At 35.6% G+C, this 23,705-nt stretch overlaps 1 protein-coding gene across 6 annotated transcripts in view; it reads right to left on the minus strand.

Moving 5' to 3' along the window:
* Positions 1-23,705, minus strand: part of GAS2 (growth arrest specific 2) — a 129,598-nt gene that overhangs the window by 66,237 nt on the left and 39,656 nt on the right. For all 6 annotated transcript variants that reach the window (XM_040495605.1, XM_040495602.1, XM_040495604.1 and 3 more), the window contains exon 4: positions 12,428-12,569. In XM_040495605.1, coding sequence (XP_040351539.1) covers positions 12,428-12,569 — 142 coding nt within the window. The remainder of the gene's footprint in view (positions 1-12,427; positions 12,570-23,705) is intronic.

Genomic DNA, 23,705 nt, shown 5'->3' on the forward strand with positions numbered 1-23,705 from the left:
AAATAGTTGATATTTTAAAATACATAGTACATGAGGCAACTGAGTGGCTCAGGAGGTTAAGCATCTAAATCTTGATTTCAGCTCAGGTCATGATCTCACGGCTCATGAGATCGAGCCCTGCATTGGGCTCTTCACTGATAGCACAAAGCCTGCCTGGGATTCTCTCTCTCTGTCTCTCTCTCTCTCTTTCTCTCTCTCAAAATAAATAAACATTACAGGGGCACCTGGGTGGCTCAGTCGATTAAGTGTCTGACATCGGCTCAGGCCACGATCTCATGATTCATGAGTTCAAGACCTGTGTTGGGCTCTGTGCTGACAGCTCAGAGCCTGGATCCTGCTTCAGATTCTGTGTCTCCCTTTCTCTCTGCCTCTCCCCTTCTTGCTCTCTCTCTCTCTCAAATATAAACATTTTAAATAATTAAAAAAAATAAACGTTACAAAAATGATTTAAAGTTTTTTTTTTCCCAAAATACACAGTACACAGAAAACAGTGGAGCAAAGACTAGACTTTGCAAAATCCTGAGTCTATCTTCACCAGTGATTTGGGCAGAAATAATGCAATGAATAAGGAGAAAAATTATATAAGAAAAATTATCCTTTGTTATCTGCCAAGCAATAACATCAAGTGAGATTCTGAAATTTGATGTCCTTTCCTGATCAAATCTGGTTAAATGGTACTTTAGAATGATATACTTTCAAATGAATGGATTTGCAAATACATACCTATATATATATGTATACATATATATATGTACATATATATATGTATATATATACTATCAGCCAGCTTTGCCCATAAAATGAGAAAATTGTTTGGATCAAATTCTTTTTTTTTTTTTTTAATTTTTTTTTCCAACGTTTTTTATTTATTTTGGGACAGAGAGAGACAGAGCATGAACGGGGGAGGGGCAGAGAGAGAGGGAGACACAGAATCGGAAACAGGCTCCAGGCTCCGAGCCATCAGCCCAGAGCCTGACGCGGGGCTCGAACTCACGGACCGAGAGATCGTGACCTGGCTGAAGTCGGACGCTTAACCGACTACGCCACCCAGGCGCCCCTGTTTGGATCAAATTCTAATATAATCTCATGTTTTAATAAAATTTGCTGTACTAATTGCTTTGGACACATTCAGTAATGCTGTCCAATCACTCTTGCATTTGTTGAGTCTACCAAAAGAGTATTTCCTGCTTGTATTGCTTTCTTTTAAACAAAGATTAGAGAATTTTAAAAATATTATTATATATATCACCTAATAAAGTCAACAGATACTGAAAAAAATATATTGACTTAGAGAATGGTCTTTACATAGACAATATCCTGATAAAAGAACATACTGGCTTATTGATAGCTTATTGATCTATTTTAAGAAAGTAATCTTGCTTTAATTCTTAAACATAGAATTTTATAATTCCATTTCCCAGCATTATTCTATTCCTTTAATTTAAATATCTAATTCTTTCTCTCCACAGATTATGGTAGGGGCAACATTTGGTTCACTGATGCCAGAGTGGAATTTGTTTGTGATGAGTATAAAACGAACATTTACTTGGATTGCAAATGTATATAATTTCACTTGGCTTTAGACGGACACAATTTTGTCATCTTGTCATAAAATGTCACCTTTAAAGCATTTAAATTAAATTCTATTCCCACCAACAATGCTCCTTAAGACAGAATTATGGAAAAATCTCAATTATAGACTATTTCAATTCTTGGTCATATAAGTTTTAGCTGACCATCAGTGAATTCCCTTAATCAAGAAACCTAAAATTATTTCTAATTATAAGATCTTAAAATAAGGATATTTACTACTTCCGATTTCAAATGCACTACTGTTTGACCCTGGCTGGAATGATACAAACATCACAACTTTTGACATATTAAATCAACTTCAGTGCAATATAACATATGGACTGTAATATCACATAGGCATCAATTTCAAAAAGAGAACAATAACAAACATTGGAAAGCAGAATCTAACAAATAAATCAATCTTCCTGTCTAGATAATCAATTCTTTCTGATTCAGTCTTTAAAAAAATACACTGTCCATAGAACAAAATAATAAACAGGAGTTTTGAGTGGAAAAAGGAATATACAAAAACTGAGGAGAGGAAGATTTTCAAGGCTCTGTTAATACCCTCATCTTCGGTGAAAGCTGTGTGAAGCAAGTGGCTACCGCACCAGGAGATGTGGATAAAATCTCATGCGTTTCTTAATGGAAATGGTGTCAAAATATATAAATTACTAGTGAACTGACCAAATTGTGTCAATGTGCAGTCAACACCCAGATATAAAAAGTAATACCTGACCCAACTATACTGATTCCTTAACCAACTCATTATACATATTTTGAGGACTATGTAAGCACTGGGATAGATACACTTAAAGGAAAATAAAATTCATCCTGAAAAAAACAGTCATGTGGCTAGTAAAGGAAGACAATGTGATGTATAAGACACTTTACTAGGGCACCTGGCTGGCTCAGTCGGTTAAGCGTCCGACTTTGGCTCAGGTCATGATCTCACACTTGGTGAGTTCAAGCCCCACATCGGGCTCTGTGCTCATAGCTCGGACCCTGGAGCCTGCTTCGGATTCTGTGTCTCCCTTTCTCTCTGCCCCTCCCACTCTCTTTCTCTCTCTGTCTCTCTCTCTCTCAAAAATAAACAATAAAAAAAAAATTTAAAGGAAAGACACATTACTGTTGTGTACTTCTTTGCTTCCTCAACAGAGCTAAGCAATTTAAAACAGGTTTAGCATGCCCAAACTCAGATGTTGAATCTACCATGGACTCATCAGAAAATTAATTTTGGCAAACTAAAAAGAAACTGCATGATTCTTCATATCCTTAACAGATTCAGCCTATACAATTTAAGACAAATGAACCTCTTCTTCAGCATCATTTCTTAGGAAAAACTAGTAGAATGATAATATTTTACTGCCCAGTTTTCTTGGAAATATATTTTATAAAGGAAAACATTGCTTCAAAACCACACCTGTGCTATTGTCTCACATATTAATGGCTTTTTTAATTGGCATATTATAACTAGCTCATAATGGCCAACCACCCCCCCCCCCCAAAAAAACAGTATCTGATGACTAATAAGCAATGAATGAGATGAAGCTGTACAGGTGCAAAATTTAACACAAAACAGTAACGACTCAATAAATAATATATCTGAAAACTCAAGGATGATGACAATCATCTGGCGATGATAGTGGTTTTGACAGTGAACTAAATAAAGACTAAAACTTTACCTGGTGTCTTGAGAAAATGCAAATTATGGCAATGTTTGTTTAATTGTAAAAGTAAATATTCTTCCCCTATTGCTATAAAATTAAATTCAAGAGTCTTTAAATAGTATCTAAATTTTCCAAAGAGGTGACTTTATTTGGTTTTTGCACTGAAACAAGTTCTAAACTAAGTTAATAGAAAGAGATTCAAATCACAAAGATCTGAGTGTGAGTGTTCATGCTTACTGGCTGTATTCTCTTGGGCAGTTATTCTGTAAAATCTCATTTTGGGAAACACAACAGTTTACACCTTGCAATATTTTTGTGAGGATTAAGCCAAATAATATTTATTGTTATTCTTAGCACAGTGTTTGGCACATAGGAAAGATTTTCCCGAGGTTAGTTTTATTATTTTTTAAATTTTTGTTATAAATTCTTTGTTTAAAGATCAACTTCATTTAGCTTAGCCAACAATAATTCACTTATTTTTTCCCTAAAAACATGTTTTTGTGTGTGCACCAGTCAGATATTAGGCACTACACTAAGCACTATAAAAACTCTGGGATAGGGGTGCCTGGGTGGCTCAGTTGGTTTAGCATCAGACTTCAGCTCAGATCATGATCACATGGCTCGTGGGTTCGAACCCCGCATCAGGCTCTATGCTGACAGCTCAGAGCCTGGAGCTGCTTCAGATTCCATGTCTCCCTCTCTCTCTCTGCCCTCCCCCACTCACACTCCGTCTCTCTCTCTCTCTCTCTCTCTCTCTCTCTCTCTCTCAAAAATAAATAAACATTAAAAAAACCTTTGGAATAAAAAATTACTAGTGGTAAAATGTGTATAATTTAAAGTGGTCCCATTATAAGGAGTGTATTTTGAATATTTTATCATTTATTTTATATCAGAAATAATTAAAAATCAATCAATCTAAATCAAATGCCAGGTTAAGTAGGTCAATTTGGTCAGCATATAAAGAAATTTAAAGCAGATATCCTATACCTATTACAAGTTTGTGCTCAATACAGAGCTTAAGTAACAATTGTATTAAAATACGTGATTTTGTTAAACAGCAAACACCTTACATTAATTTTCCTGTATCTGTGAATGAAATAATTTAGATGAGTCCATGTTTAGTAAATTACCTAAGTTGATTATGTATTACTGAAGGCATGTCTTTGTCGCGATGATTAAAAATATGGCTTTTAGTATATCGTATTTGAACTAAAGACTTTGTATTGAGTCCTAAGTATATTTATGTTAAATCACTTTACTGATTCATCTTTTCAAAAAAACCAAGAACACTTCTACTTATGCTGAAGTTTAGAGTAGAAAACATTTTTTTTTCAGTCTGTCATCGAAACATTTACATGGTCTTTTGTTAGTTAGAAGAGGGGATCACTACTTTTTTCTGTCCTCTAAAAAATTCTTTTTAAAACAAATCAAAAGCTCTCTGGTCAATGGTCATTATTATGCCAAAGGTTTTATCATTGAGGTTTTTCTTTTAATAATCAAAACCATCTCAAAGAAAAGCAGAATGCAGAACACCTCTGGGGAAAGTAACACAGATCCCTATTCAAAAATATGTGGCAAGAGACTCAGTCTTATAACCTAGATTCTATAAAAATCTCATGGGCATCAAATGTCAAATGGAGTGCTGCTAGCTCCAGGAATAGAAATGAGGCCTTCCCCTAAAGCAAAGGGTAGAGTTTCAATGTCACAGAATCTGCAACTATAAAATGCATTCAACCATAAATGTATAGTTTAGCTAAATGTATTAAGTTTCAACACATGGGCAAAGAAACGAAAGCATGAAAAATTGTGTTGTCTATTTGGTGTCTGTACATTAGAGACTACAATATTTACACATTGGCTTTGAGGGAAACCGGTTTTTAGATTTATATTTAGGAAGGAAATTTGAAATACAATTATGTTTTTGACAGAATATTGTTTAGTTGTGAAAATATCATAAATTAATAGCTGTCCACCTTCCCAGAATAGGGAAGGCTCTAATACTCACAAAAGTGGTATAATAGGAAATACAGTTAACTAGAAGTCAGAAGGATGAAGTTCTAGCCCAGGCTGCATAATTTTTTCATCTCTCAAACAGGCATTTTGCCTTCTACTTGTTCTTCCTGATGAGGTGAAGGGCACTTGGTACATATAGCAAGTACTCAATAAATGTGACTCCCTTGCTACTTGATTGGGGTCCACAAACCAGAAGCATTGGCATCAGCTGGGAGCTGAATAAAACTACAAATTATTGGGCCCCACCCCAAACTTACTGATCAGAATCTACAATTAAACAAGTTCTCCGGGGGATGAGTAAGCACTTTAAGGTTGGAAAAGCACTGTATTAGCCAATGCTGTGATTATTATAATAAACATCAGTCAGGGGTTCCTAGGTGGCTCAGTAGGTTGAGCATCTGACTTCAGCTCAGGTCATGACCTCACAGTTCATGAGTTCCAGCCCCACATCAGGCTCTGTGCTGACAGCTCAGAGCCTGGAGCCTGCTTCAGATTCTGTGTCTCCCTCTCTCTCTGCCCTTCCCCTGCTCGCTCTATCTCTCTCTCTCAAAAATAAACATTAAACATCAGTTATAATTCCTTTATTTTGTTAAAAAGATTCCAATGTGCTTTGCTATATATAATATGCTCTACAAATATTTCAGATAGCAGTGATGATGATGATGAATGGAGGAAAAGTAATTCATGCATTGAATTAGCCCTTAATGTGTACTATGGGCATTTCTCTCCTGCCAGGACTAATAAAGTACTAAAAATGTTTTTCTAGAAATTCTAGAAATTTAAGGGCTAGTCACAAACTGCTCCCTGTATGTCACTCCTGGTAAGACTCATGCAGAAACCTTTCAGCTTAAAGGTAGGGGGCAATTAGGGATAGTACAGCAATTTAGGTGCCTTGAAACTGATCTCAAGAAAGCTAAAGAAAAAGCAAAGAATCTCACCAACTCATAAACGCTGGGTGTGCATGTACCCAGATTTCTCAGAATCATTATTCACATTTAGAAAGGCTATGACATCCACATAATTCACAGAAACAAGAATATTTCATTCATAATCTCATCAGTTATGGAATATGTATAGAATATAATGTAGTTAAGTGCCTTTGCCACTGAGTCAAGAAATGTCCTGCACCAAGTGATGTCCTTCCTTTCTTTAGTACTGGACTTCATGTGAAATTAATGGGTTAAGTCACTAACACTCAGAACAGCAATTAGAGGCAAGAATCTTTTCTAATTTGGTTTGCAGTTACACTTTATTTTTCCTCTTTAAATAATCATATGAACTTCTAAAATTAACTCAGAGCATAACTTTCTATAACACAGGGGCATGATCTTTGGAGGTAAATGGAGCTGAATTCAAATTCCACCTGGGCCATTGAGAAGGTGTGAACATTGGGCAAGTTATTTAATTCTCTGGGCCCCAGGATCTCATTTATAAAATGAAGGTTGTTGGAGAAGTAGATATGGTAAGACGTGCACTGCCTAGCTACCATTATTGAGCATATAGTTATTAGTATTGAATACTGTACAGCAAAAATTTGATCCTGGAAAAGCTAGAAAGCTGTTCATTTCCCTAATTTAACCTTGACTTTGCTGAGTCTTGATGTAATTATCATTCTAGGGAGACATTTAGTTCTCTCAATCAGATTCTGTACTGTTTTCTCATACCTTTGCCCTGGCATACGGCAAATAGCTAAATTTGGAAAGAATTTTTGAGTTCAAAGTAAAAATATGAACTGAGATGCTAATAAATTAAAATTAAAAAAACAAAAGTCTAACATAACTGTCTCTGGGAAAGAAACTGAATATAAATAACCCAAATGCTGAATGGATGTCTTGAAACTGTCATCCTAACAAAAGGATATTTTATTTTATACTAATAAAACTAATATAACTTTTTTCCATAGAAATGTTCTTAGAGTCCATAATAACAAGATAATAACAAGAGATGATTTATCAAACACTGGAAGGTAGGCATAGATTCCTTTTCTGATGTTAACAAGTGACTTTATAAAATGGAGAACAATATTTAAAAGTCCACACGTAATCCTTTTTAGTTTTCTGCAGCAACATCAAACCAATACTGTGAATAGAACAGTGCTTGACCAAGGTTCAGTAAAAGAAAGGGTTTTGTAAAACTACTCATTGGGGTCATGCATCCACAGAAGACAACGCCACACAGCCAACACAAACACAGAAAATAAAAATAAAGAGCAAATCACACACATTTGCATGCTAGCACAACAGATAGCAAACCCTTTTCTTGCTGAGTAGATTCTTTCTCTGAGAAATAGATGAAGGATAGTCACTGGCCTCCAAATCCTATAATCATCCAATAACATAATGATATTGACACAATTACTGCAAACACAACATTATGCATTTTTAAAGTATTCTCCACCCCATCCTTCCCCACCCCCCCCCCCCCCCCATCTCACAGCTCCCTGGAATGTATACATATTGAGCGACGTAAATAAGGCTCTGGGAAAAATAATTACACTTGAAAATTTCTAAATTAGTATAGTAAAACAAATTACAAATAATAAATCCCCTATACAAGAACATTGCTAATGAATGAAAAAATTTCTTACTTAAAATATCTTAGAGAAATTCATATAAGAGCATCAATATTGGGAATTCAGAACTTAAAACTTTTTAAGACTGAGAGTATATCATAGATTTTTGGTCTTAATTTAAATGATAAAAAATGAATCATATCAAAATATCCAGCACTGGGTTACAAAAGGTTGATAAAATATTTAACCTTTGAAAATTATTATATTTATTATTAGGGAGAATATTAATACATTCTATTAACTTCTATAGACTGAAAACCGAAATGCTTTCACACCTAGAATCTTCTAAACATTTTTTCTTTACTCCACCATTAAAAGAAAAGTTCATTTCTTTTAAAATAATTGTTGGCGGGAGTATTTCGTCTTTAGAATGATAAACTACATACTATTAAATTTAAGGAAGCATTCATGTTCATCTTCGGAATCTAAAGCACAATCCTAAATATTTTTAAAGAATCCAATGAAACCAATTGTGAGACATGAAAAAAAAAAAAAACCCAAATCTCCTCTAGCCACTGACCTATATGTCAGTGTGGTTTGAACAGTGGGGGTTGTAGCTGAGCATTATATGCAGACCTGTAAGGGTAAAGCCTGCCCTGCACAAAGATCCACGTGGTCTATTCTTAGAGCAGTATAAAATTCGCCAAACACTTGAAATGTCACTTTAACTTCGACAATGGGAAATAGCCCTTACAATTCTCAGTGTGTACAATTCTAGGCCAAGAAATAATTCTCTATGCAAATTGGTTCCAATGATATCTTAATATAAATAACATTAACTGCTCATACTTCAGATGGCATGCCACCTCTATTGACTGATGTTTGTTAACAGACAATAAGAAGAAAATAATATCGTTTATAACCTGATTTCTGTTTGTCTTTCTTTCAAATTCTGAAAATACTTTAATGGTCATTTACTATATATGTGTGACCTCATGTTCATAGCAGATTGTAGGTTTTCTATATCCTTAAACAGTCTCAGCAATATTTTTGGTTCGTATCTACAGATGCCTCTAGTTTGTTTAAGATATCACTAAATGTCATAGAGTCAGTTCATTTCCCTTTGTTTTACTATTATTAAAAAAAAAAGCATTTCAGTGGACATTCTGGTGCTTACTTCTACTTATTTCCTTTGGATAAACTTTTAGAAGTAGAACAATTTGCTGAAAATAAATAAATACACACTTGTGAGGTCTTTAATACATAACGCCAAATTGCCCTCTAAAGAAGGCATGCCTATTTCCAATTTTCTTCAGCAATGTATAGAAGATCCTATTTTCCCACATACTCAACCTAAATATATAATTTTCTTCTATTTTGCTAATTTTCCATAGCTTTTATTTGCATTTACCTTATTGCTAAGGTTTTGTATCTTTATTAGATTTTTTTATGTCTTCTACGACGAGGCTGTTCATGACTTTTGTCCGTTTTTCTATTGCCTCATTTCTGAAACACTATTTAGGATAGAGTGAATTTATGATCTGAGAGTTGACATTTCACAGAGGAATAATTATCAAGAATTTCATAGAAGATAAACTGCAGGTTATACCCTGTATGTGATTATATCGGGTGGCATAAAAAGCTATCTGCCAAGAATCAAAAAGACAAGAAGCATATGGAGTCAGCCGCTATCCATACACCCCAGTTCATCCCTGGCATACCTTCCCCACCACTGAGATTTCTTGTCATTAGCTGTTGTGGAAAGAGAACAGATTGAGTGAGTTGGGAATCTAGATCCGCTTGCAAATAACTGTACAAAGAAACACTGCAACAGAGGGTAGCATATCAGTTGCCACAAAGATAAGAATGCTTTATGCAGGCAAAGACCTTTGAACAGCTAAAGACAGAAGCCTCTTGATACACTCTCAGGACAGTGATCTACTTTATCATTCATTCAAACAGATTTTTCCCCTTCATCAGGGCATCTTTTCATTTATTTGCTGTTCAAAACACCAGGACACAAAGGATGCACTTCATCTTGTGTGTCACTGAAATGAAATCTTGAGGTAGGAAAAAAGAAAAACGCTTGCCCTAAATTCTCTTTCAAAAGTGAAGTGTGAAAAGACATCAAGCAGAGTACACAGCGTTATTGTTGCAAGAAAGTCAATTCTGCAATCCGGAGTCCAAGGCCATCAGCAGTGACTCAATCACTTCCTTACCCACAGTGAATAATAAGAAAAATCTAAGAAGAAAGGGTTCCACTTGGGGAAATGGAATTTCTCATTGTCCTTCTCTTGATTATCATTAGCATCTATGGGCACAGCTGTTTCCTTTCTCTGAATAATCCTAAAGTCAACGCTATAATATTGGCTCCCTTCTGTCTCCACAGGGTCTATTATACCTCACCTCATGTCCTATTCTGAGCAGCAGAAATTTCAAATTTGTCTTTCATTGAGCAACAAACCAGAAAGCCCAACTATCTGATTTAGTTTGCTACCGAGAGGCTTAAAAATTACTCGAAAACTTGGTGTCATTAAACTTTCTTAGATACATAAATACATTTTAATTGCAAGTTATAATATAGAAGATATTCAAAATGAAAGAGGTTTCAATAAAATACTCAGTAGCTATTATGCATAAATTATCTTGGATTTTCTTTTTATAAAGTCAGCGTTTTTTTTTTCTTTTTCAAGCAGAGTGAAGAACGAAGTCATCACAAAATTCAACTTGACATAATTTTATATGCTGCAGAGTATGTATTTATATACCAGGACCTTTATTATACAGTTGCTTTAGGCTTTATTGTTTCAAGATAAAATGTATTACTACTTATCTGACTGGGGTTTTAAAAAGCCATCCAAGCTTCTTGGCTTCCAACCAAAAGTTTTATTACTTCAATTAACAAAAGGAACTCAGAGGCAGTGAGAAAACTGAGACAAGATCACACTCCCATTCCCAGCTCCTCCTCATCCTAGGGTAGTCACTGAAAAAGATGTTTCTTAAATGAAAACCAGTACAACAAACAAATGCTCAAGTAATAGAGGAGTTTCCCCACGTGGTAGTTCCTTTCATAATGCAGGGGCACTGCAGAATTTTAAATCGTGATGTTGTTTGTCCACATAGGAAGAGTATACTCCTTGTGACTAAGGTCTGAATTTTTTAACTTATCGTTCATTCATTTGATGTTTCAAACATTTGTGTGTGTGTGTGTGTGTGAACAATTCCACCACGACCCCCTCCTATAATTCCTCACTCATATAGTTTCCCATAAACATGAAAGTTAAAATCTATTTGTAAAATTAGCAGAAGACTGAAGAAGAGTGATATATGTACACACATCTTCCACCAAGTTTGGTTTACTTTAATGTGCGGAAACAGTAGTCAAAGCCCATTTATATAACGATCATTCAAGAAGCACATGATTGTGTATGGTAGGCTACTGTGCAATTCTTCCAGTTTATTTTTTCTTTCAGGTATAGTATAAAATATTCTCCTAATCTAAATTCATATAATTTTCCTCTCTGCTGAGAGAATTCTCAGAAATTTGATGGCAATCTTTTCCACATCACCTTCCCTCCTCTTAGTACAAACACAAATTTCCATAAGCATGTAAAATGAGTAAGATTTTAGCTGTTAACCATCAATTTTCCTGGGTTCAGCAGGGAAATGTTTTGTGAGGCTTCGGGGCAAAAGGTTATTCTCACTGTTTGGAAGGCAATTTGTATACCTGTTCTCTCTAAAGGATGTTCCGCTTACTTTGATGCTAATATTTGGTATTATGTGATTTTGTGAATTGATTTTTAAAGCCTCAGGCAAAAGAACCAAAGCTCCCATCCTTCCCCCACAGATGTCTCCATTCTTCACTCAGTTCTATTTCATTATAATGGGACTTTAATTCCGATACTTTACGTGCGAGAGCTATACTGGGCAGAGCTGACACAGGAGGGCCCAACATTTAACAGTAGCCAATCAAGTGATGTCAAAACCCTGAACCATTCAATGTATGTTTCCTCCCAAGGAAATACAAAAGCTTGCTCTATGGTCTGGAAGTGGACTTGCCAAAATTCAATTATAAAGTAAAACAAGTCAAAAACCCCATAATTATCTGGGTAGGTTTAGACACTAAAGTATCTTTTATTTCATCATCTTCAATTATCCCAATCTCCTGCTTGCTTACCTGATTTTTAACTCACTAAAAATAGATACATAAATAAACTTCCATTTCAACCAAGATAGAGTTTATAGGAAATGGTGTTTCATCCTTTTGTAGAGGTGAAAAGACAATGGTGCCTTTATGGCTGTAGCAGACATATAGAGCTACTGTTCTAGTCCAGGTTAGAGCCTGGTGGTAAAATTGAAGCCTACATTTTCCAAATACCCGAATTTTGCATTGTATATACATGATTTTAGCTTGGAAAGAATGGCACTATTCATATTCCTATCTTTTCATGCATAAAGTGACAAACAGTAAAAGGGCATGCATATTTTTCTACCTTCAAAGATTCAAGTTTACAGCAAAACTGCAAGTTTACATGAAGTTTTTCAATTAACCTGTGAAATGACCACACAAACAAGTTTTGAAAGCTATACAAAGTCTTTGATAGTTATGACAAAGATACATAATAATCTTATCAGCTAAAATTCTGAAGGAAATACATACCCAAACCTTCAGATTCAAACAGACAGGTTTCATCTACCCCTAAATCTCGGCACCAGGATAAGAAATTTGCTGTGTTGTCTCTGGCAAAAAAGGAGCCTGAGGGCGCAGAGGCTTTGCATGGAATCTTCTTCAAAGGCAGACGCTGAAAAAAAACAAAAAAAATCTCACTCTGGTGGAAAGTCTGGCAAAGTCATCACAGCAGCACATTAAGTAAACATTTATGTTGTCAACAAAATGTTTTAGAATAACCTCATGTCAATAAATAGGTTAGTGAAGGGCTATAGAAAAGGAAGTGAAATGCACATGACATTTAGATGCCATTAAGAAACTATAGGGGTGCCTGGGTGGCTCAGTTGGTTAAGCGTCCTACTCTTAATTTCAACTCAGGTATGATCTCACGGTTTGTGAGTCCAAGCCCTGCATCAGGCTCTACACTGACAGTGCAGGGCCCTCTTGGCATTCACAGATCTCTCTCTCTCCTTCTGTCCCTCTCCTCCACTCACTCTCTCTCTCTCTCTCTCTCTCTCTCTCAAAATAAACTTAAAAAAAAATTCTAGAAAACTGTCCATATAAACAAATCCTTGCCTTTTCTACTATCTAGTAGAAATACACATAAGTCCCTTCCCTGGCTCAGATTGCCTCTTTTCTTTCTCTTGTATTAATTTTTTTTTTTTGGCTTTATCTTTCATCCAAGTACTCTATCATTACTTCTCACAAATTATTTATAAATGTATTTTCCATTTGTGAAAGAATGAAACACAAATATACTATATGAAGATAGATAATACGTAATACACAAACCTGCATTCTTATGTGCCTACATACATACACATATATCAATATATTATATTATTAATATTTTACATTATAATATAAAAACAATTCTGGTTGGATTTCTGCTATCTGACCCTAAAACATATTGACATTCTTCTGGGATAAGAAAATTCTTAAGATAAAGGGAGGGTGTGAACCTGGACAGACTCTTTTATTAACAGTCTGTCATAAAATTTTAGCCAGGAAATCTCCACTGGTACCATAACAAGTGTTATAAAGAACTGTGTGGGCTTTCTTTCTTTAATAGAACATAACCAATTTCCATGGCATTCCAGGAAGTCACAGAATGCAATTCTATGTGATGGAAAGAGTGAACAATGCATTTGCATGGTGGAGGCTACATAGAGCTTTGCCTCAAGGAGAGAAATTCACTTTGTGATTTAAATTCATAAATAAATGTTCCCTCCATTCATTGTAAACGAAAAAATAGAAGCAAAATGTTGTTGATTGTTGAGTTCGTTTGCAGGAACAGCTATAAAAAAATGAGATAGTGGCCTTAGTAGATTGGTGAAGTCCTGCTAACATCATACTAGAGTTCTTCCTGTCCAAAGATTTTATAGCCACATACCTGAAACATTCAGTTACTACCTCACTTAAAGTCTGTGTCTGTCCAATCACAAAGGTCTATCCTTTTCTTGCCGACTGAATTTAACTTAGAGGAGACATGATCAAGACTTTTTCACACAAATATGTCTATAGTTATACATTTTAGGCATTACTGCCATATACATAAATCATGTATGGGGCTACTTATGTAGCAATAACCCCTTAATGATTTTGGGTAAGTAATGGTTTTGAAATAAATGATTTTCTTTTTTTTTTTTAAGTTTATTTATTGATTTTGAGAGACAGAGAGAGAGAGAGCAGACAGGTGCATGTGCACAGGGTGGGGAAGGGGCAGAGAGAGTGGGAGAGAATCTCAAGTACAGAGCCTGACATGGGACTCAATCTCACAAACCATGAGATCGTAATGTGAGTGGAAATCAAGAGTCAGATGCTTAACCAACTGAGCCACCCAGGCATTCCAAAGAAATGATTTTCTATATGAATTGTAAAAATAATCAGAAATAGCATAGTTTAATATTTCCTCTAAAAAATATTCACAACCATCAATCACTACTTATTAAAGTTAAAATATATATATCCTTAAATCTAGCAATTCACTTCAAAGTATATATCCTAAAGATATAATAGCATTTGGGCTTAAAAATATATATACAAGTATATGTTGAACAGAAAATATAGAAACAAGACTATGTCAAAAGAGGGTTGGTTGGTGGAATAATACATAGTATACATACAATGGAATGCAAAGCAATTATTTTTAAAAAGTAAGGAAAAAATGTATGTATATTGAACTATACAGATATTCAGTATGTACTTGAAAATAATTTGCCAACAGATATGTATACCACAGTTTCATTTTATGATTGTGTGTACATGTGTGTATACATACACACACTATATACGGAGAGATACAGATGGCCATATATAAGGTTAAGTTGCATATAAATATGTTGTATGATAAATATGAATATCATACTAACTTAAATAATGTTAGTTTAGGGAAAATTAAAGAATGACATGCATTAAATTGATCGTAATTACCACTGAGGAAGGTGATTGATGCATACAGTTTCATTTACTTCATTACATATTTCCAAACTGAGTAGGATGATTTTAAATGACTTTAACTATTTTATCAATATTTTCAGATTAAATTGTCAAAATCAGCCAATTGTATCATTCAAAGATAAAAGAGGATTTTCTGGGAAAAAAAATCTCTAAGAGATGACTATAAAGTTTTTTATGATGTGACTAAGGCAAAGATCATCTCTAAAGAAAGAACATCAACAGATTCAAACACAGCCACATTAAGATTTACCACCTCAAAAAAAAAAAAAAAAAAAAAAAAGATTTACCACCTCTATCCCTGGGTGGGGAAAGAAAAAACACGTAAAGCTATTTAAAACATAGGAATGAGTTTTCATATAGGAAGTATAACCTAGAAATTATAAACTATTTGACACAGTTAAGGGCACATTAAGGACATAACAGCTCACAACTTGTATAGCAGAAAGGAATACAATATCCATATTGCACTCGAGAAGCTAGAGATTGATTTGACACTTAATCTACCAAGGGACACATTTTGAGAGAATACTCACAAGAAACAAGCCCTCAAATATCATTCAGCCTACTCTTGAAGAACTTACAAGGACAAGCACTGAGCACAGAAATGAAAATAGCATTTTTCCCCTATAAGCTTGTAACCTTACAAAGTCATTTACGTAACATATACCTGAATGTAAGTCTTATTTAAAATTCATTCATATTTGAAGACATGAAAGTTATTGTAGGCTAAATAAAATGAAAGCTGGCTACTGATACTCCATAACTTGGGAATTTCCAGCGCAAGGAATTCAATAGTAATAGCAATCTAACAAGGTGTTATTTAAGTGATTTATAGGGTGTTTGTTTCTGTTCTGGAGCTGTCAGATTTAGTGCTTCCGTATCACCTGAAGACTTAGGAAACTTCCAATCTCCATCCAGATGAAATGTTTTATTTGGTAAAATTTGAAAAAGTTATCCTCATTGGTCCAAATGGCTAACTAATTGAGCCCTCACACACAGTACCTATAAAGGTCATAACACATAACCAGGAATAAGGATCTCTGTGCACTGGCTAAGAGAAGTAGCATACTTACAGAATCTAATATTCTTCCTGGTTGAACACCACCCCCAAATCAAAGGTCTTTCCAGGGTTACTGTGTCATTTATAATTAAGAGTCCTAGGGCAGAAGTTTGATTTCATTTGAATTACAGAACAAATGATTTAATAATATCAGCCCTCAATCCTTTTGAACTTAAAATTGTTTTTGACATATTTTATACCAAAGTATTTATAAAGTTCTAAACACCTTGGCAATTATATCTCTTCCAGTTCTGTGATTTTCTTTCTTTCTTTTTTTTTTTTTTTTTAATGTTTATTCATTTTTGAGATAGAGAGACAGAGAAAGAGGGACAGGGTGCAAGTGGGACAGGGGCAGAAACAGAGGGAGACACAGAATCCAAAGCAGGCTCCAGGCTCTGAGCTGTCAGCACAGAGCCCAACGTGTGGCTGCAACTCACAAACCACAAGATCATGACCTGGGCTGAAGTCAGATGCTCAACGGACTGAGCCACCCAGGTTCTCCCTGTTATTTTCTTAATTGTTAATTTCTTTAGGTTTTCATGAAAATCCTGGGGTGGGGGGTGGGGAACCAACTCTGGATCTCTTCTTTAATATCAGTAAACAAAATAAAAACTAATAAATTGGATAAAATCGAACTATTTCCTTGCCTAGAAAATCTTGAAGAAGAGTTTTATTACAGAGAACTGCTATAAGTAATCATGAATGTGTACACTTGAAAAGCTGAAAATGGACTATAGATATGGAGAGAAATACTTCTGCCCTAAAGAACTGGAGATTTGAAAGGGAACCTCCCCACATGGCTCATCATATTGTCCATATTAATTTTCCCTTTACTGCTCACCTCTTCAAACAACTCCCACAACATTTAAATTATAGACCATCTCAATTATTTACTGATGTAAGTTTTTCCAGGCAGTGTTGTTACTCATTATGTCCCCAAAACCTGACTGATGAATGGTAAGACTTGCATGAATGCTAAGACTTGACCCCTCAAACTAGATTGGAATCAATGTAGGGCAGGAGCAAAGTTTTACATCAGAGTTTTTTCATTCCCAGGGGGCACATTTCCAGGGCCTTTAAAATTCATTACATTCATAGGATAACTTATACATTACATTACTTCTGTAAACTAAGAAATGTATAACTGAAAAATCAAAGTAACACCTTTGAACTGTTTTTGAAAGTTACTGAATATAGAAGGGTGAGTACAGAATAATCACCACACTGAACCGCGACTGGGTCAAAATTTAGGCTCACTGACTCACTAGCAAGAGTCATGCTACTGTATCCCAGCCTCCATAGCATGGGATTCGATATTTTGTGTTAGCAAAATGAGAAGTGACTCTCAATCACTGGGATCACATGCAAGTAGTCAACGGGGTACACATTAATTTTTCTAGTATCGAGTTAAATGTTTATATTTTTTTCTTTCAGTGGGATTAACTCAGGATATGTACTCATGGCCCCCAAAATACTTACAGACTGGATGATTAATATACAAAAGAATGGTTTCAATTCCAAAGTGTCTTCCCATTCCTTTCTGGCAACAAACAAGTTAGGTTGCAATAAAAAGAATTTAAATTTACTTCTAAAGGCTTTTAATTTTTTCCATTATCTGCTAGGGCTTTAGAGGCCAAAGTCAGTTATCTCACCTTCTTGGGATGCTCTGGGCAAATGACTTAATGTTTCAGTGCCTCAGCCTCCTGTTCAAATGCACATAGAAGACAATGCATCTCATTGGGTGTGAATGTGAGTTAAATAATATAATTCGAGTGCAGAAGCAAGTGTTTCATAAAGTTTACTCCACTACCATGGGAGTACCCACTAGTGACATGGGGCTAGTAAACACTTTGAACTGTGGTGCAACTAGAGAACTAATTTGTCAATTTTACTTCATTTTAATCTCCGTGAGATGGTGGATGTTAGCTGAACCCATGATGGATTCATTTTATAACATATGTAAATGAAACCATAACGCTGCATGTCTTAAACATAAACACTGATGTATGTCAAGTATTTCTCCATAAAACTGGGAAAATCCATTTAAATTTCAAAAGACACATGTGGCTTATGGCTATCCTATTAGCACATTCATAATAGAGAAAGGACAGCTGCTTTTGGGGTTTGAGGGTCCAATATTTGGCCACTTGACTAGTTTCCTTTGAACTAATACCATTTTCATTTCTTTCAACTACCCTCAAAACCAATAGTTCCCCTGGATATTGTTACATGAGACACACAATTATATTGGTCACCTACAAAGAGTTAACTTATATGCTGCAGAGCTCAGCTTGTGTATGTCCTAGTTAAGGTTGTGAGTGTTGTAGCTTCAAAAGGGCAGCGTGATTACATATAGTACTTATAGATCTATTTATAATTCTTACAATAGCCTACACCTAGAGAACCAGAATCTTACTTAGTGCCTTACTTACAAGCAGTACTGACGTATTTATTTTGGTCTGAATCATATGGTGGGTAGGAAAAGAGAGGATTAAAACTGTGAGTGACAACCATGCTTCAGGCACACAAAACTTACTTTCATATAGATTATCCTATTTCATTCTTTAAAAAAAATGATGCCTTGAATTAGGTAGGTAATAGTTTCTACATTTTCCAAGATGAAAAAATTGAGCTCATACATAGTTTAAATCAAATTATTCAATCTCTTATACCCATATGCTTCTAACTGTTCTATAATAGCTCACCAATGCTTGGAATTTAATATATTTCAGCAGTTGATTTATTTTCCCGTTTTTTGGCCAGGTAACATTAAAATGAAGAATATGTATTCTCTCTCCCCTGTCAAACTAAAAAGAGAATAGAGAGAATGGCATCTCTGGTCCTCTGCACGCAGAGAACTGAAAATTTAATACTAGTAGTTTAAATAATCCATTCTTCACCAAAGTTTGATTGCATCTAGTAGACATTTCAGATATAAAACAGAAGACCTACATAAAAGAAGATGTGGAAATTGCCAAGAACTAATATCTTTCCTTTTCCAAAGAGTATATAGAATGTACTGTTCAAACACACAGGCAATAAAGTCACTCTTTCCATGATGGAATTAATGTCTCCACTTGTATCCCCTTGTTGCTTTTAGTTTCACTGATATATTTTATGGAAGAAAACCTCTCAATAAAATTATTTGAACATTCACAGTATCAAGGTATCTAAACAGAACTACCAAGTGGCTTTGGAAAGGATGAAACTGTATCCTTTAAGATCAAAATTATTAAAATGAAAAATAGGAGAAACTTCTTTCTGGTGCCACCAACCTCTCCTGGGAATTCTGCAATAGGACTTTATGCCTCAGACAGAGTGAGCTATGATTTAGTACAGTCACGACTGAACTCACTGGATTTAACTCAAAATGAACCTCTTCTCTCCTTTCCTTCTCCAGATATATTCTACCCTAGAGAGAACAGGTCTTAGAGCAAAATTTGGTGTAATCTCCACGCTGTATGGCATACAAATATTCACACAAATTTTTAAAATATTTTTTAAAAGGTTTCTCACATCAGAATTCTGGTATACCCGGTAAATCATGAGGAAATCACTTAAATAAATGTAGAAAATATGTTAAGATTTTGAATCATCTGAAATTGAATCATCAGAAATATACTTCTGACATAACGTAAACTGATGCTGGCAATGAAGTCCAAGCCTAGTGCTCAAACTTCAGGCTGAAAGGATGAGATGGATAATGGAAAGTTAAGATGGAAATGAGTTGAAAACTTGCATCCACACAAAAACCTGCACATGGATATTTATAGCAGTTTTGCTTTATTCATAAATGCCCAAACTTGGAGGCAACCAAGATGCCCTTCAATAGGTGAATGGAACTGCTCTACAAACATCCAGACAATGGAATATTATTCAGTACTAAGAAGACATGAGCTATTGGGACGTCTGGGTAGCTCTGTGGATTAAGCATCCGACTTCAGCTCAGGTCATGATCTCACGACTCGTGGGGTTGAGCCCCACGTCGGGCTCTGTGCTGACAGCTCAGAGCATGGAGCCTGCTTCAGATTCTGTGTCTCCCTCTCTCTCTGCCCCTTCCCTGCTCATGCTCGCTCTCTCTCTCTCTCTCTCTCTCTCTCAAAAAAAAATAATCAAAACATTAAAAAAGTTAAAAAAAAAAAAAAAAAGACATGAGCTATCCAGCCTTAAAAGACATGTTGGAGCCTTAACTGTATATTACTAAGCAAAAGAAGCCAATGTGAAAAGGCTATGTATCGCATGATTCTAATTATATACAAAAGGTAAAACTATGGAAACAGTAAAATAATTAAAGGATAGGGAAAAGGGAAGGATGCATAGGTGATTCACCATGAGATTCATCACATGGGATTTTTAAGATGTGAAACTAACTTTAAAAAAAATGTTTTTGATTTTATTTATTTTGAGGGAGAGAGAGAGGGCAAGCATGAGCAGAGGAGGGGCAGAGAGAGGGAGAGAGAGAATACCAAGCAGGCTCTGCACTGTCAGTGCAGAGCTTGATATGGGCCTTGAACCCACAAACCATGAGATCATGACCTGAGCAGAAATCAAAAGTCAGATACTTGAACAACTGAAACTATTCTGTAAGATACTATAATGGTGGATATACATCATCACACATGTGTGAAAACCCACAGAATTCACAACCAGGAGACTGAATCCTATTATAACCATGGACTTTGAGTGATATTGACGTGTCAATATAGGTTCATTATTTGTAACAAATGTACCATCCAGTTGTATGTCCTGCTCAAGTATGCCTTGAATCTAAAACTGCTCTAAAAATTAAAGTATATAAAAAAGTTATTATGTTATTGATAGGTGTTTAAAAGCACCAAATGCTTCACAAAGGAGAAAAAAAACCTTGGTGTTAAACAAAAAATGCATTGTTTCCATTGTTATGTACATTGTGCCTAATTTTACATATACACCCACATGGGAATCATTATATAAATGCTATGCTACTATGAAAAGCTTCTGTTCTCCCAAATAATTATTTACATATGACCAGACGGAGATTAGCTTCTTAAAAATTTCAAAAGTCTAGTCCTACCCTTTAAAATTCAGTTAACTGGCACAGCTACTAATTCTGAATAGAAATAATTTAATCTGAATCAACTCAAGCAATCATTATTAAATCATAGCTCCACATCAGTTGTAACGGTTGGCACTGCAGACAGAAATACAAAAAAGATAAAGCCGAGGCTGCTTTTCAGAGACCCTCAGTGACTTTGAGAAAAAGACTTTAAAATCATCATTTCTTGCGGCACCTGGGTGGCTCAGTCGGCTAAATGCCCAACATCAACCCAGGTCATGATCTCGGGGTCCGTGAGTTCGAGCCCCACGTCGGGCTCTGTGCTGACAGCTCGGAGTCTGGAGCCTCCTTTGGATTCTGTGTCTCCCTCTCTCTCTCTCTCTGCACCGCCCCCCCCAACCCTCCTCATGTTCTGTCTCTGTCTCTCTCAAAAATAAACGTTAAAAAAATCATCAAAAATAAATAAATAAATAAATAAATAAATAAATAAATAAATAAATAAAATCATCACTTCTTATGATAAGAAATACAATAGAAGTTTAAGTATTTAAATAGAAGTTAAAATTTAGCTCTTTGGGAAATTTCAACCTGAATGGGGAGGGGCTGATTGAACATCATGATAGCAAAGCCTCAGAAAGGGGCAGTAATTTACACAATTGAAGGATCTCAAGTGCTCAACAGGCATTTACGGACAGTACTGTCCAGAAAGTGAAACATCGGACAAAGCCTGAACCAGGATGGCTGCTATGGGTGAGCATAAAATGCACGCAGAAGAGAAAATGAGACTGGAAAAGTCAACTGGGTTTGAGTCACAAAAGGTATAATTATACCTTTCAAGAATTGCCAATATTATAATCTCAACCAGGGTTACAAACTCAAAGGCCCAGAAGTAGCCAGGCAGATCAAATAAAAGAATGAAGCAGCTAGTTCCCAGAGATTATAAGGAGCGGTGGGGATTGTGGAAATCTGAAGAACTCATACCAGTCCAGGAGGGGCCGACATATTTATTTAAGTCTAACACATCACCATAAAAAATACAGTCTCAATGTTGTTAGACATTTCAATTTTTTAGAAGAATTTGGAAATCTAGACATTTTGATGTGCAAACTCCTTGACTCTGAACAACTGAATCTATAGACAGATGCATGTGTTTGCCTGCAGGAAACGATTTTAACATATAAACTAATAAGTAATCCAACTACACATATCCTCTGGAAAAATAATTATGTTATTTGTTGTCAACAGTGACTTAAAGGACTGAATAAAAACATGTAGATAATTCTATGGAAGTAAAAAATAACTGATTTCTTTTTCTTCTGCCATCTCCATCTTCACAGCTAGAGTACCAAGACTTCACGAGTCAGGCATCAATCGGAAGAAGAGAAACTTACTCTGTGAACCGGAAAGATTTCACAGAGAAAAAAAAGGGCTGTTGGATACTAGGCAGAGCAGTCCTTCAGATTTCTTAATTATTAATTAATTATAGGAGCTCAAACAAATTGATGATAGTTTCAAACATGTTCTTGAGAATGTATGTTCGTTTTCTGTGTCCCTTCTAAAATTAAGGAATTATATTAAGGAAACAAGCAAGAAAAGTCTTATCAGATGTATCTTGTGACAAAGTTTTGGGATGATTTGGGGTTCACGGGGTTTGGAGCTGACGGCTGACGGCCAAAAAAGAATTCTTGAAGATGTCTTTGGTGCAAAAAGGTGATGTTAATAAAGCACAGAGACAGGACCCATGGGCAGGAAGAGGTGCACTGGGGTTGTGGGAGGGGTGACCATTTAATGGAGTCAGGGAGAAAGGGTTTCCAAAAAAACTTTCATATGCTAAAGACTTACTGGAGGCCTAGCTATTGTCAAGCTGAGGTTGTTTTTCCCTCTAGCAAAGCATTAACATTAAGACAGTAGGAAGTTCCTGGACTTTAGGCTATGATGGGATTGCCTTTTTCTGGTAAACTAGTGGAGACTCTTATCTGTTTAACCAGTTGTATTTTGTTTTGTTTTGTTTTTGTTTTTGTCCTTTCCTGATTTTGGATAGCCTGGAGTATTCAAGGAGTATCATACGTGTCCCATGGGGGGGGGGGGGGGGGGGGGGGGGGGGGGGCCCGAGGTGGGTGCTGTTAGCCTGCACTTTGCCCTCAGCTTACCCCCTACCCTCAGCATCTTCAATTTTTCATTTCCCACTAACATTTTGTACATTTTAAGACATAATAATTTAAAATGATTGGCAGCAAATTTTGAGTTCACAGAGTCACTGATGCTAATATTTTAGCTAAAACTACTTTTTGGTAGGCATCTCTAAAATAGCCAACAAAGAAAAGCATTGTCAGAAGTCCAAGGATTATTTCCTGAATGGATTCCAGAAAACCCAATTTATTTTAGTGGCTAGCATACTTCCAAACACTTTTTGAGCAAAGACTCTCTCTCTCTCTCTCTCTCTCACTTTGTTTTGGTAACTTCACTGCACTACAGATTTTAGGCACACTACAAGTGTTCACCAATAGGGATAGCTCCCTAGACTTTCAGTAAATTTGAATGATGGAAATGTTAAACTTTTAGTAAATCAAAGAGAAAAGCTTAAGCCTTGAAACTACAACTCATCAGCAATCAGACTGAGTCATCAAGAAGTTAGTTAATCTATTTAACCTTTTGGAACTTCAGATCTATCATTTGTAACATGTTTTGAGAATTAAATAAGATGTTTTGGAAAG

This window comes from Herpailurus yagouaroundi, unplaced genomic scaffold (genome assembly GCF_014898765.1).
Source record: "Herpailurus yagouaroundi ecotype Mexico unplaced genomic scaffold, PumYag 187, whole genome shotgun sequence".
NCBI classification, from domain to species: domain Eukaryota; kingdom Metazoa; phylum Chordata; class Mammalia; order Carnivora; family Felidae; genus Herpailurus; species Herpailurus yagouaroundi.